The sequence below is a fragment of the Salvelinus fontinalis genome, chromosome 17 (genome assembly GCF_029448725.1).
Source record: "Salvelinus fontinalis isolate EN_2023a chromosome 17, ASM2944872v1, whole genome shotgun sequence".
Taxonomy (NCBI): Eukaryota; Metazoa; Chordata; class Actinopteri; order Salmoniformes; family Salmonidae; genus Salvelinus; species Salvelinus fontinalis.
The window spans coordinates 15,305,560-15,321,560 of NC_074681.1; the positions used below are offsets into that span (position 1 = coordinate 15,305,560).

Below are 16,001 nucleotides of genomic sequence, written 5' to 3' on the forward strand. Positions count from 1 at the left end.
AATACGGCACAGTACAGAATGTCCATCATATAGTATTGTGAGTAATCAATCGCATTTCATCATGAAAAGGTGTAAAAGATTTGGGGTGATGTTCCATGGAGTGTGTTGGTTTAAAATAGACTGCTATTGGAGTATCTAAACATTCACCCGACCACCATCAGAAATGTTCTATGAACACTAGGAAGCATCTAAACAGAGTCTGTTTATTTGTCTTTTTCTATGGCTTCATTTACTTTTTAATATATACGGAACCTATGAAGTGTTTGTGTGTAGGCCAGAAAGAGAGACAGCGAGAGAGAAATACAGTTGAAGTCGGAAGTTTACATACACCTTAGCCAAACACAAATTTCCTGTCTAGATCAGTCAGGATCACCACTTAATTTTAAGAATGTGAAATGTCAGAATAATAGAGAGAATGATTTTTTTCAGCTTTTTCAGCTTCCTTTCATCACATTCCCAATGGTTCAGAAGTTTACATACACTGAATTAGTATTTCGTAGCATTGCCATTTAAATTGTTTAACTTGGGTCAAATGTTTCGGGTAGCCTTCCACAAGCTTCCCACAATAAGTTGGGTGAATTTTGGCCCATTCCTCCTGACAGAGCTGGTGTAACTGAGTCAGATTTGTAGGCCTCCTTGCTCGCACATGCTTTTTCAGTTCTGCCCACAAATGTTCTATAGGATTGAGGTCAGGGCTTTGTGATGGCCATTCCAATACCTTGACTTTGTTGTCCTTAAGCCATTTTGTCACAATTTTGAAAGTATGCTTGGGGTCATTGTGCATTTGGAAGACCCATTTGTGACCAAGCTTTAACTTCCTGACTGATGTTTTCAGATGTTGCTTCAATATATCCACATAATTTTCTTGCCTCATGATGCCATCTATTTTGTGAAGTGCACCAGTCCCTCCTGCAGCAAGGCACCCCCACAACATGATGCTGCCATCCCCGTGCTTCATGGTTGGGATGGTGTTCTTTGGCTTGCAAGCCTCCCTCTTTTTCCTCCAAGCATAACAATGGTCATTATGGCCAAACAGTTCTATTTTTGTTTCATCAGACCAGAGGATATTTCTCCAAAAAGTACGATCTTTGTCCCCATGTAAAGTTGCAAACCGTAGTCTGGCTTTTTTTATGGCGGTTTTGGAGCAGTGACTTCTTCCTTGCTGAGCGGCCTTTCAGGTTATGTCGACATATGACTTGTTTTATAGTGGATAAAGATACTTCTGTACCTGTTTCCTCCAGCATCTTCACAAGGTCCTTTGCTGTTGTTCTGGGATTGATTTGCACTTTTCGCACCAAAGTATGTTCATCTCTAGGAGACAGAACGCGTCTTCTTCCTGAGCGGTATGACGGCTGCATGGTCCCATGGTGTTTATACTTGCGTACTATTGTTTGTACAGATGAATGTGATATCTTCGTTTGGAAATTGCTCCCAAGGATGAACCAGACTTGTGGAGGTCTACAATTTTTTTCTGAGGTCTTGGCTGGTTTCTTTTGATTTTCCCATGATGTCAAGCAAAGAGGCACTGAGTTTGAAGGTAGGCCTGGAAATACATGCACAGGTACACCTCCAATTGACTCAAATTTGGTCAATTAGCCTAACAGAAGCTTCTAAAGCCATGACATAATTTTCTGGAATTTTCAAAGCTGTTTAAAGGCACAGTCAACTTAGTGTATGTAAACTTCTGACCCACTGGAATTGTGATACAGTGAATTATAAGTGAAATAATCTGTCTGTAAGCAATTGTTGGAAAAATGATTTGTGTCATGCACAAAGTAGGTGTCCTAACCGACTTGCCAAAACTATAGTTTGTTAACAAGAAATTTGTGGAGTGGTTGAAAAATGAGTTTTAATGACTCCAACCTAAGTATATGTAAACTTCCGACTTCAACTGTATGTACTATATGAAGGGCATTTTGTACTGTGCAGTATTTTCCTTTTAAGGATTGAAACAGGACATGACTAGTGTACCACTTTTGAAAGGGTTTCCTATTGGATTAAAGGCCTCTTTAATCGTTAATATCTAATGAGTAGGGTGGGGATATTGTACACCATATAATGATTTAATTAAGATATGTTTGGCTTGTCTCAGTGTATTTCTCTTGACCCCATTTGAGTAGTAGTTGGGAACCTGTTTCTCAATAGAACACTGCCACCTTGTGGTTAAAGTACAGTCTCTGTCTCGTGCAGAACCTGAGCTTGGTACTCAGCTGAGGTTTCTTGTCTCCATGCATTAATTCACCAATCACCATGAACCTGCTAATTTAGTATTTCCTGGAGTGGTGTTGTCTTCTTTAGCCAACAGCAGGGTTAGGGTAGGCCTGTAACGAACATTGACTAGCTAGGCCTGTTACGATTTACGATCCCCTCCAAATGGGTTAACATTTAAGGTCTACGGGCTAGGAGACCCGTGTTTGAGACTGGCAATGGGCGTTACACTGTCGCCGTTCGCAACGATCGCTACGTTGGTGGCAGGAGTGGGATGGTGCCTTGGGGGCCATTGGAGAGGAGTGCACACGCGAGGTACTTGGTATAGTGAATCGTGAAGTACTTGGTAAAGTGCAGCGTGGGGACACGCTCTCCCGACTGGAGGGGATAGTGTGATGAGCCTTGCCTAAGTAGGCATGTTATGACCCCACGTCTTTAGCTGGGAGATAAAGGTTCGACACCCGCAAGGGACATTCTTCTCACTGAATATCATATGTTATCTTCATGAATAGGCCATATGATTAATACTGTTAATATGCCCCTTATTACATGACATTGTTATAACCGTTTAATAGTGTATACTTGAATGATATCGGTGCATATTGAAGGATGATTGCTCTATCTGTCTCGGGCTATTTCTATTCTCACAGTACATAAAGAATTTTGTACCAGGGTACATTAAATGACGTTGGTCTTTACGCCGTCAAGGGGAGTGTTGCGCTGCTGGAGACATCATAGCGCAGGCGTAGACTCGGGGGGTATGCTTACTGTACATGGCCATTGATGCCGCTGGATAAACTAAATCAGCTATGTAAATAATAGTGACTGGGGCGGTGGAGCTAACATGCCGAATTCTATCACAGCTTAACATGAGAAGATAATACATGTCATCTGGGTTTACTTTATCCGGTTGACAAAACCACCGCGGCCGTCCTTTTATGCACGTCTCGGAATTTGGCTTTGACAGCTCGCCCGATGGTTTTCTTCATTTGACGCACGAATAAAATCAGACGACGTGCGGTTTTTCCTAATAACCCATTTGGGAAAAACGGGTCATTATGACCTTAGTATCCTCCTCTAAAAGAAAACCATTGGATTGTCTTTACGCAACAGCGTTCTGCTTGCATTTCTTGCTGTGGATTTTATGCGCCGCGTCCGGAGAAGAGCTTCGCCAGTTCAGCGTTGAGGTAAGATACATGGCCTGCTATTGCTTCGCGGTGGTTCATAATAAATGACAATGCACTCTCCTGTGCTCGAGTGGCAGAACATTGCGTGTGGACGAGGGTTGCTGTTATTTATCTGGCTACATTATCACATAACATGACCAGATGACATAGCAACATTGTATTTGATGCATGTTTCAAGATGCATGGAACGTCGAAATTATTATCCGTTCTATATTTTTTTACAAGTCAGAAGAACAACATCCTATGCTTTTCCCATTGCTTTGTACAGCGGGTGAGAGGGAGGATGGGCGACCATGAACGAGATGGTCCAGCGCCCATCCTCTCATTCGATCTCACTGCAATATTTGTTATCATCATACAGTGCCTTGCGTGTTCAGACCCCTTAGATTTCTTCACATTTTATACTGGGATAAAAATGCATTCATTTGTCATATTTTGTCAACATTCTACACAAAATACTCTGTAGTGTCAAAGTGGGAGATTTTTTTTTTTTTTACCATAAATAAAACATTCTGAACCAAAATACAGTCGTTATATATTCAGCCCCTTTGTTTAGGTAAGCCTAAATTATTTCAAGAGTAAAATGTGGCTTAACAAATCACATAAGTTACGTGGACTAACCCTTCCTCTGTCCCCCATACATACAACAACTGTAAAGTAATTCATTCAAGTATTACATTTCAAGCATAGCTTGAAATTTTCTTAGCAAGGTGGTGGCTGCATCATGGTACGGGTATGGTTAATATCTGCAAATACTGGTGAGTTTAAGGATAAAAAGTAATGGGATGGAGCTAAACACAGGGAAAATCCAAGAGGAAAACTGACATCAGTCTGCTTTACACCAGAGACTGGGAAAGGAATTCACCTTTCCGCAGGACAATAGCCTACAACACAAGACCAAATCTACACTGAAGTTCCTTACCAAGAAGACAGTGAATGTTACTGAGTGGCCAAGTTAGAGTTTGGACTTAAATCTGCTTGAAAATCTATGGCAAGACTTGGAAATTGCTGTCTAGCCATGATCCCCAACCTCTTGAAAATGTTTGAATATTTTTTTTAAAGAATAAATGGGCAAATATGGTACAATCCATGTGTGCAAAACTCTTATAGACTTACCAGTGGTTTAGTGGTGCCTGAGAAGTAGGTATACTCTAATTGTGGAAGTGGGCATACTCTAATTTTGACAAACATTTCCCAAACGGTCCCTGTGGCGAGGGAAAGGCGCCCTGTTTGAAAAATTCTATGACAAACAGTGACATAGGCTCTGCTCCTAAAATGATAAATCCCATATTGGTCTTTCACAGTCAGGCCAACCCAAGCTGTACTGTAAAAGTAGGCTAATAATAAAAGTACAGGACGGCAGGCAGGCTCAGGGGCAGGCAGAGTGGTCAGGCGGGTGGGTTCAAGGTCAAGACAGGCAAGGGTCAAAAACCAGGAGGGCGAGAAAAAGAGAGCCTGGGAAAAGACAGGGGTTCCTCTAGGGTTTCCACCTGGTGCACCGGGGTGCTGGCGGTGAAATTCGGCAATGAGGGCTGGGTCCAGGATGCCTTTAGCGGGGACCCAGCACCTCTCCTCCGGGCCATAACCCTCCCTGTCAACCAGGTACTGGAAACCCTTGCCCCATGATCAAACCCTCAGGAGGTGTCTCACCGTGTATGCCGGACGGCCATCGGTGACACGGGGAGGAGGGGTGGGCCTGGAAATAGAAGACAAGGGACTGTGAGTCACAGGCTTGATACGGGACACATGAAAGGTGGGGTGTATATGAAGGGTACAGGGCAACAGAAGACGAACATCAGAGGGGCTAATGACCTTGGAGATTGGGAAAGGCCGATAAACCGGGGGGACAGTTTGCGAGACTCCACCCGGAGGGGCAGATCCCGGGTGGAGAGCCATACCTTCTGCCCGAGACGATACCGGGGAGCCGGGGTCCGATGGCAATCCGCTTGTCGTCAATACCTGGAGGTGGTCTTGAGGAGGGCTAACCGGGTGGTCTCGGGTTCCGGGGTAGTAGTCGTGGGCCTTAGTGGCGGGACAGTGCATCCGGCTTGACATTCTTGGATCCCGGCCGGTACGAGAGGGAGAAGTTGAACCGTGTGAACAACGGGGCCCATCTGGCTTGCCTGGAGTTGAGGCGCTTGGCGGTGCGGAGATACTCCAGGTTCTTGTGGTCAGTCCACATGATGAACGGATGTTCCACCCCCTCCAGCCAGTGCCTCCATTCCTCCAATGCCGTCTTCACCGTGAGAAGCTCCCGATTCCCCACATCGTAGTTCATTTCCGTGGCGTTGAGGCGATGGGGGAAGAAGGCGCAGGGATGTAGCTTGAGGTCAAGGGCAGAACCCTGGGACAGGACAGCCCCAACTTCGACATCCGAAGCATGGCCTACACCACGAACTGATGAGATGGGTCCAGATGAACCAGGATGGGAGCTGTGGTGAAGCAATGTTTGAGGTCCCGGAATGCCCGGTCAGCAGCTGGGAACCACGTGAATGGAACCTCGGGCGAGGTGAGTGCTGACAGTGGGGAAGCCAGGGTGCTGTAACCCCGGATAAAGCTGCGATAGAAATTGGTTAATCCCAGAAAACGTTGCAGCTGCACCCTGGTCGTAGACTGAGGCCATTTCATCACTGCTCTCACCTTCCCGGCATCTGGACACTCCCAGCAGAGATGATGTAACCCAGAAAGGGGGTGGTGGAGCGATGGAACTCGCACTTCTCTGCCTTCACAAACAGCTGATTCTCCAGAAGGCGTTGAAGGACCTGCCGGACGTGGAGCAAGTGTTCTTGAGGAGAGCAAGAGAAGATGAGGATGTCATCAATGTAGACGAAGATGAACTGGCTCAACATGTCGCGGAGAACATCATTCACCAGAGCCTGGAACACAGCAGGGGCATGGTGAGGCCAAAGGGCATGACCAGATACTCGTAGTGGCCACTGGCCGTGTTGAAGGCGGTCTTCCACTCGTCCCCCTCTCATATCCGCACCAGATGGTAGGCGTTCCGTAGATCCAGCTTGGAAAACACAGTGGCCCCCTGGCGCGGCTCGAAGGCCGAGGAGATGAGTGGTAGCGGGTAACGGTTCTTAACCATAATGTCGTTGAGTCCCCGGTAGTCAATGCACGGGTGCAAGGTCTTGTCCTTTTTCTCCATGAAGAAGAAGCCTGCGCCAGAGGGAGAGGAAGAGGAATGGATAGATCCAGCAGCTAGGGAGTCCCCAATGTAGGTATCCATAACCTTGGTCTCCGGTCCCGATAGAGTACAGACGTCCTCGGGGGAAGCGTGGTGCTAGGAAGAAGGTCAATCCCGCAGTCATAGGGTCGATGCGGTGGATGCGACGTCGCCCGGGCCTTGCTGAACACCTCCTAGAGGTCCTGGTACTCCGCGGGACTGGCGGAGAGGTCCGGGGCACGTTCAGAGCCCCCAGGAAGACGTCCCGGGGCAGGTTGTGCTGACTTCAGGCAATAAGTGTGGCAAAACGGGCTCCAGTCCACGATGGCACCAGTAGACCAGTTAATGAGGTGATTGTGTGGATGGAGCCAGGAGAATCCCAATACCACAGGAATCAGAAGGGACTTGATGAGCAGGAAACTGGATAGCCTCGCTGTGGTTCCCTGACACACGTAGGTGGATGGGAGTGGTGTTGTGGGTGACTCGGCCTATAGAGCGCCCGTCCAGCTCTCTAACGTCCATGGGAATGGCAGGGTAGCGTCCAAAAAACTCTCGTCGGCCCCAGAGTCAATGAGAATCCGGAGAGATTTGGATTGGTCTCCCCACAGTAGAATGGCATGAAAATGGGTGTGAGCAGGGGAAGCAGGAATGTTCTCCATATGGCCCACCAGAGTCCTTGCTCCTACCGGTGAGCCTGGCTTCTTTAGAGGACAAGAGGACACAAAATGACCAAGAGTCCCGCAATACAGACAACTCTTCGTGTTGATCTTGTATTTCCGTTCCCCTGGCGACAACCCAGCTCTGCTTAGTGGCATAGGCTCAGGAAGCAGTGAGTCGGCCGTCTTCGGGCAGCCCTCGGGGCAAGTCGGGAATCATTGGTCCTCTTGGCAACGAGACCGTCGGGAGCTTCCAAGTTGACTCGGAGGCAAGGTGGGATCCTTGGGCGTGCGAGTAAAATCTAATCTCCTCATCCTCCATCGTTCCCTTAGTCGCCCATCGATTCGGATGGTCAAAGCGATAAGGGAATTGAGATCCCTGGTAACTCCCGGGCAGCAAGTTCGTCTTTGACCTCCCCCGAGACGCGTGCAGGAACATATCAAACAGTGCTTCCTGGTTCCAAACACTCTCCGCTGCCAACTTGCGGAATTCCACCGTATTGTAAGCTACACTGCAGAAGCCCTGCCGAAGCTGGATTAGCCTCCGGGTAGCTTCTCTCCCGGAGAACGGTTAGTCTGAATCCCTCCATACTAACACATATGGCCGGCTGCTGTTCCCATACAGCAGTAGCCCAGGTGAGAGCCCTCCCGGACATCAGCGTGATGAGATAGGCTATCTTGGAGCGATCCGAGGGGAAGGAGGAGGGCTGAAGCTCGAAAATGAGGGCACACTGAGCTAGAAATGCCCGACAGGTGCTCGACTCTCCACCGAGAAGGTGGAGTGGCCGATGAGACGGCACTGTTAGCAGTGGGGTTACTGAGGAGCTGTGGGGTTACCACCGTGCTAGGCTGCCTCCCAGACAACCCGAGGAATTGCTCCAGCAAACCGTCCAATGCCCGGTCATGGCTATCAACCAAAGTTTGGACCACCTCCATAAGGCTACGAAGCAGTTCCTCGTGCCTCCCGATAGTGGCTCCTTGGGAGGAGATGGCGTCGCGCAGCTGGCACGGGTCTGCTGGGTCAGTCATGGCCAGTTCTTGCTTTTAGGATCAGGTAAGACCCAAATGAAGACCGTGTCGAATTATTAATATTTATTACAGCAACAGAGGCGAAGGTACAGGACGGTAGGCGGGGTCAGGGGCAGGCAGAGTGGTCAGGCGGGCGGGTTCAAGGTATAACAACACAGGGGATAATGGTGAAGATGGGCGACACCTGGAGGGGGGTGGAGACAATCACAAAGACAGGTGAAACAGATCAGGGCGTGCCAGCCTACTATTGAAATAGATAAATTAGGATGTCAACTGATTCAGAAATTCACAGGTTTCAGATTTTTTTTACATTTTCCCAGGTTTTTACACTCAAAGCACGTTTTTTTTTACATAGAACATCCAATTTTGTTGTATTTCTAAGTCCACAACAATGCTTAAACCACATCAGGAGACCACTTTTTAGGTCTGGGAAAAATAAGACTTAAAGAGTGGTCTCCCTTTCAGGAACCTAGCACTGTTGTTTGGTTCTTTCTATAACGCACATGAGATGGAGTTTGTAAAACAAATGGCCACTGGATTGATGCAAATAATCACAAAATCTTTCTGCCAGGTAGGCATAGGCTACTTTGTAGCTAGTTAACATTTAATTGAGAAGGTTTTTGGGAAAGACTTTCCATCTACCAGAAGACGGTTAGGCCTATCATTAGCATCGCTATATTTTTCCTTTTACTTAATGTCTTACCTTGCTTTAAAGTCACCTATAGACAAAATTCCACCATAGAAAGGTGGAAGCAATTATTTAGTAAAGACTCAAATCAACTTTTCATTGTCTAGCAGCAAAAGGCATTATCCTAGTCATATTAGCAACCCATGATCGTTGTAGCATCTTTAGATCTCCTCTCTTTCTACATTTCTAATGGATATTTCAATCTCTGTCCATGAAACCTCTAGCATGTGTGTTGCGCATTTTAGAATGTTTTTTCAAATTGTATTTTGGAACATTTGCGCGTAGGCCTACTGCCATGTGCACATTGCTGCACTTAAAATGTGAAATGTCAACATTTTTAAGCTAAACATTCTGATCTGTTCCATCAGCCTTATTAATTGATATGTCTTATATCTCCACTATACTACTTTGATACGCATCGTGGGGCTTAATAAGTGAGTATACGCAATGCCCACAAAAGAAAGTGGGTATATGGCTTATACCTGCATATACCCTCTGCTACACCACTGGACTTACCCAAGAAGACTGACTCTAAGCTGTAATTGATGCCAAAGGTGTTTCTAACATGTATTGACTCAAAACTTATGCAACGACTATATTTTAGTTATTACATTTTTGTAATGTTATTTTGTGTAGATTGTTGAGAAAAAAATGAATCCCACTATGTAACACAATAAAATGTGAAGAAATCCAAGGGGTCTGAATACTTTTGCAAGGGACTACTATGCTATAAACTATTATTCTTTGTCAAGGGAAATTTGGTGGGTTTATGGTTGTGCAGATTAAGATGTGATCCAAGTTGCGTAATGGGATAGGGTTGAATATCTTGTACCATATTAATTGCTGCTGTCATATTCTCTGCATAGGCCTAGCCTACCATAGGCTATTCTCTCTCATCCCATCCCAAGTCAAATGGCACAATCAAATTCCTTATTCAGTCCTGGGAACCAGAACCTGGGCCTTAGCTATACACAGACAAAGCAAACAACCAACTAACCAACCAACCAACCAACCCAACCAACCCAACCAACCCAACCAACCCAACCAACCCAACCAACCCACCAACTAACCAACCATTGGCTACATATTATTAAGGGATGGTGGAAAGATGGACAAACAACAACAATGTGTTTGGCTCAATGAGGAGCGGAGCGGGAGAGATAGAGATACAGGGATTGAGGGAGAGAGAGATATATGGAGGATTAGCGGGAGCATCTCATAGGATGGGTAATGATGGTGATGGCGAGGCAACAGCAGCTGGTTGGCGTGCAGACAGCTGTGGTGGAGCGTGGCCGCCTGCCTAGCTGCCTCGTGGCTCTCGGATCCCATCAACGGGGATAGGATCTAACAATGACCCCTGGTCGACACTCAATCTCTACTGAATGAAGGAGTGGCAGTGTCACTCTGTGTGGGCGGCAGCTTTGAGCTGTGTTGGTTATAGGCAGAAACACTGAGTGAATGTTACTGGAAATGATGTGGGTAACTGGGCATAGCCATATGGGTTACAATGTTCATCCTTGAATACTGGACTTTTGTCCATCTTAATATGCAGAAAATATGAACCTGAACTAGGCCCTTTCTCTGTCAGTGTCACTGTGTGTGGGTGGCAGCTTGGAGCGGTGGTGGTTATAGAAAACAAGTGTTACTGTAACTCTGGATACTGTTGGATGTGGCTAACAATGTTCAGGTTGGAACAGAGGTACTTCTATCCAAAGAGTCCTCCATCAATTATGAACCTGAACTGTATGATGCAGAGATTCCCTGTATGATAGGCTACTGAACAGCTTCTACTCCCAAGCCATAAGACTGTTGAACAGTTAATCAAATAGACAGCCGGACTATTTGCATTGACCCGCTTTAAAAACACTTCTCTCTTGCACTGGCTCTATGCACACTCACTAGACTCTACCTCCACACACATACCACACATTCACTGTTTTGTACCCCTGCACATTGACTCGGTACCGCTCTTCCGTTATTAAATATTTTGTGTTACTATTTCATTTTTACTATGTTTTTAAAAAACTTGTTAACTCTGCATTGTTGGGAAAGGGCTCGTAAGTAAGCATTTCACAGTAAAGTCTACACCTGTTGTATTCGACGCATGTGACAAATAAAAATGTATTTGATGCAGAGATCAGTTTGACTCATACTAGAGACTTTATGAACAAGGACAGACCTTTCTCCCTATCATTTCTCTCGGTTACGATTACCAAAATGTAGCTTTGTTATAACTCATGTAATAACAATATAATAGCAGCATTGTCAGCTTTCTTTCAGATATGAATAAGGACAGTAATGCATGAATCTCTCCCTCTCTCCTCCCTCCCTTTCTCCTGTAGGGATGGCTACAGAAGTATGGCTACCTTCCCCACACAGACCCCAGAATGGCTGTCCTGCGCTCAGCCCAGACCATGCAACAAGCCATCGCAGCCATGCAGCGCATCTACGGCCTCAATGTTACAGGGACACTGGATGAGAGGACCACAGAGTGAGTAGACACACATACACAAACAGACGGACACACACACCAAATCAAATTTTATTGGTCACATACACATGGTTAACAGATGTTAATGCGAGTGTAGTGAAATACTTTTGCTTCAAGTTCCGACAGTGCAGTAATATCTAACAAGTAATCTAACAATTCCCCAACAACTACCTAATACACACAAATCTAAAGGGGTGAATGAGAATATGTACATATAAGTATATGGATGAGCGATGGCCGAGCGGCATAGGCAAGGTGCAGTAGATGGTATAAAACACAGTATATACATGTGATATGAGTAATGTAAGATATGTAAACATTATTAAAGTGGCATTATTTAAAGTGGCATTGTTTAAAAAGACTAATGATACATTTATTAAAGTGCCCAGTGATTGGGTCTCAATGTAGGCAGCAGCCTCTCTGAGTTAGTAATTGCTGTTTAGCAGTCTGATGGCCTTGAGATTGAAAAACAGCTTCTATCTCGGTCCCAGCTTTGATGCACCTGTACTGATCTCGCCTTCTGGATGATAGCGGTGTGAACAGGCAGTGGCTTGGGTGGTTGTTGTCCTTGATTATCTTTTTGGTCTTCCTGTGACATCAGTGCTGTAGGTGTCATGGAGGGCAGGAAGTTTGCTCCCAGAGATACGTTGTGCAGACCGCACCACCCTCTGGAGAGCCTTGCGGTTGTGGGCGCTGCAGTTGCCATACTTGTCACGTTCCTGACCTGTTTTCTGTTAGTTTTTGTATGTGTTAGTTGGTCAGGACGTGAGTTTGGGTGGGCAGTCTATGTTTTGTGTTTCTATGTTGGTTTATGGGGACCTGATATGGCTCTCAATTAGAGGCAGGTGGTTTTCATTTCCTCTGATTGAGAGCCATATTAAGGTTTCACATTGTTTGTTGTGGGTGGTTGTCTCCTGTGTCTGTGTCTATGTACGTTGCGCCACACGGGACTGTTTCGGTTTGTTTGTTCGTTCGTTCGGTTTATGTAGTCTGTTCCTGTTTCATGCATTCTTCGTTATATGTAAGTTCGTTAGTTCAGGTCTGTCTACATCGTTTATTATTTTGTAATTCATTCCAAGTGTTTTTCGTGTTCGTCTTCGTCTTGTTTAAATAAATATCATGTCATATCACGAAGCTGCATTTTGGTTCAATCCCTGCTCCTCCTCTTCGGATGAAGAGGAGGAGGAAAGCCGTTACAATAGCAGGCTGTGATACAGCTCAACAGAATGCTCTCGATTGTGCATCTGTAAATGTTTGTCAGGGTTTTGGGTGACAAGCCAAATTTCTTCAGCCTCCTGAGGTTGAAGAGGCGCTGTTGCGCCTTCTTCACCACACTGTCTGTGTGAGTGGACCATTTCAGTTTGTCTGTGATGTGTACGCCCAGGAACTTAAAACTTTCCACCTTCTCCACTGCTGTCCCTTCGATGTGGATCGGGGGTGCTCCCTCTGCTATTTCCTGAAGTCCACGATCATCTCCTTTGTTTTGTTGACGTTGAGTGAGAGGTTGTTTTCCTGACATCACACTCCGAGTGCCCTCACCTCCTCCCTGTAGGCTGTCTCGTCGTTGTTGGTGATCAGGCCCACTACTGTTGTGTCGTCTGCAAACTTGATGATTGAGTTGGAGGTGTGCATGGCCACGCAGTCGTGGGTGAACAGGGAGTACAGGAGAGGACTGAGCACACACCCTTGTGGGGCCCCAGTATTGAGGGTAAGTGAAGTGGAGATGTTGTTTCCTACCTTCACCACCTGGGGGCGGCCCGTCAGAAAGTCCAGGACCCAGTTGCACAGGGCTGGGTTGAGACCCAGGGCCTCCAGCTTGATGAGCTTGGAGGGTACTATGGGTTTGAATGCTGAGCTGTAGACAATGAGCAGCATTCTTACATAGGTATTATTTTTGTCCAGATGGGATAGGGCAGTGTGCAGTTTGATGGTGATTGCATCATCTTTGGACATGTTGGGGCGGTATGCAAACTGAAGTGGGTCTAAGGTGGCGGTGATATGATCCTTGACTAGCCTCACAAAGCACCTCATGATGACAGAAGTAAGTGCTACCAGGCGGTAGTCATTTAGTTCAGTTATCTTTGCCTTCTTGGGTACAGGAACAATGGTAGCCATCTTGAAGCATGTGAGGACAACAGACTGGGATAGGGAGCGATTGAATTTGTCCGTAAAACACACCAGCCAGCTGGTCTGCGCATGCCCTGAGGACTAGGGACGCCATCCGGGCCAGCAGCCCTGCGAGGGTTAACAAGTTTAAATGTTTTAATCACGTCAGCCACGGAGAAGGAGAGGGGGGACACAGTCTTTGTTAGTGAGTCGCGACGGTGGCACTGTATTAGCCTCAAAGCGGGAAAATAAGGTGTTTTAGTTCGTCTGGAAGCGCGACGTCGACGTCCGTGACGTGGCTGTTTTTATTTTTGTAGTCTGTGATTTCCTGTAGACCCTGCCACATACGTCTCGATATTGAGCCGTTGAATTGCGACTCCACCTTGTCCCTTGTCTGGCATTTCGCTTGATTGATTGACTTGTGGAGGGATTAACTACACTGTTTAAATTCAGCCATATTTACAGACCTCTTTCCATGGTTAAATGCGGTGGATCGCACTTTCAGTTTTGCGCGAATGCCGCCATCCATCCACGGTTTCTGGTTAGGGAAGGTTTTAATAGTCACAGTGGGTACAACATCTCCTATGCACTTCTTAATAAACGCACTTATCAAGTCAGCGTATAGGTTAATGTTGTTCTCTGAGGCTGACCGGAACATATTCCAGTCTGCGTGATCAAAACAATCTTAAAGTGTGGCTTTCGATTGGTCAGACCAGCGTTGAATGGTTCTCGTCACTGGTACATCCTCTTTGAGGTTCTGCCAATAAGACTGAACGAGCAAGATGGCATCGTGGTCGGATTTTCCGAAAGGAGGGCGGGGGAGGGCTTTGTATGCATCGCGGAAGTTAGAGTAGCAGTGATCAAGAGTATTAGACCTGCAAGTCGTGCAATCAATATGCTGATAGCATTTAGGTAGCCTTGTTCTCAAATTTGCTTTGTTAAAATTCCAAGCTACAATAAATGCAGCCTCCGGATATATGGTTTCCAGTTTACATAGTGTCCAGTGAAGTTCCTTGAGGGCCGTCTAGGTGTTCGTTCGAGGGGGAATGTACACAGCTGTGACTATAACTAACGAGAATTCTCTTGGTAGGTAAAATGGTCAGCATTTGATTGTAAGGAATTCGGTTGGGTGAGCAGAGGGACTTGAGTTCCTGTATGTTGTTATGATTATACCATGAGTCATTAATCATAAAGCATACACCCCCGCCCTTCCTCTTCCCAGAGAGGTGTTTATCTCTGTCGGCGCAATGCATGGAGAAGCCCGGTGGCTGAACCGATTCTGACAACATATCCGGAAAGAGCCATGTTTCCGTGAAACAGAGAATGTTGCAATCTCTGATGTCTCTCTGGAAGGCAACCCTTTGCTCGAATTTCATCTACCTTGTTGTCAAGAGACTGGATATTGGCGAGTAGTATACTCGGGAGCGGTGAGTGATGTGCACGTCTACGGAGCCTGACCAGAAGGCCGCTCCGTCTGCCCCTTCTGCGGCATCGTTGTTTTGGGCCGCCTACTGGGATCAGATCCATTGTCCTGGGTGTTGGTCCGAACAGAGGATCCACTTCGGGAAAGTCGTATTCCTGGTCGTAATGTTGGTAAGTTGACGTTGCTCTTATATCCAATAGTTCTTCCCGGCTGTATGTTATAAGACTTAAGATTTCCTGGGGTACAATGTAAGAAATAATGAATAAAAAAATTATAATACTGCATAATTTCCTAAGAACGCGAAGAAGCATCTCTGTCGGCGCCATTGGGTTACTGAGTTACACGGACACATTCACATATAAACACATCTATAGTACACTCACATTGAGGACCATTGAGTCATCTAAATCACAATAAACCATTTTCATTACTTAAAAACAGAATGGGACTGAATATATCAATATATCTTTTTGACAACCATAGAAAAATATACAATTGTCGCACATGGTTGGGCAGCAGTGCCATTGGCCATGATAGGTAACAGAGAGAGAGAAATTTATGAGATCATTTACTGCCTATCCCAGTCATATTTATTTTATCTGTTTCTTCCTGTCTCTTCTCTCCTCCTCCTGATCTTTCATCTACAGTTGAAGTCAGAGGTTTACATACTCATTAGCCAAATATCTACATTCCTAAAGAAAATATTATACTTTTTACTCTATACATTTTCCCTGACACTTAAAAGTACTCATTATATTTTGAATACACCAATGGAAAATAGGAACACAAAAAAAGTAATTATCACCAATGATAAATATCTGTAGACTACACTTATTAACACGAATTAGCTCCAACACCACTGTCGAAACTAGAAGCACAAACATTTCACTACACTTACATTAACATCTGCTAACCATGTGTATGTGACAAATAACATTTGTTTTGATTTGACCTCTAACCAGCAGCCCAGTGCCAAGTGAGATTTTAACACTTTTCATTCTTCCCCTTCTTGCTTAATTGATGAAGTGATATCACACTAAGGTG

At 45.7% G+C, this 16,001-nt stretch overlaps 1 protein-coding gene across 4 annotated transcripts in view; it reads left to right on the plus strand.

The window, feature by feature from the left end:
- The first annotated feature begins 2,779 nt into the window (after nt 1–2,779).
- mmp16b (matrix metallopeptidase 16b (membrane-inserted)) overlaps nt 2,780–16,001 on the plus strand; it is a 43,984-nt gene continuing 30,762 nt past the window's right edge. For 2 of the 4 annotated variants that reach the window (XM_055866275.1, XM_055866277.1), the window contains exons 1-2: nt 2,780–3,395; nt 11,280–11,428. In XM_055866275.1, the coding sequence (XP_055722250.1) occupies nt 3,267–3,395; nt 11,280–11,428 (278 nt within the window). In that variant the 5' untranslated portion in view covers nt 2,780–3,266. Of the gene's footprint in view, nt 3,396–11,279; nt 11,429–15,983; nt 15,999–16,001 lie in introns of all 4 variants that reach the window. The other 2 variants (XM_055866276.1, XM_055866274.1) reach the window with 2 other exon arrangements.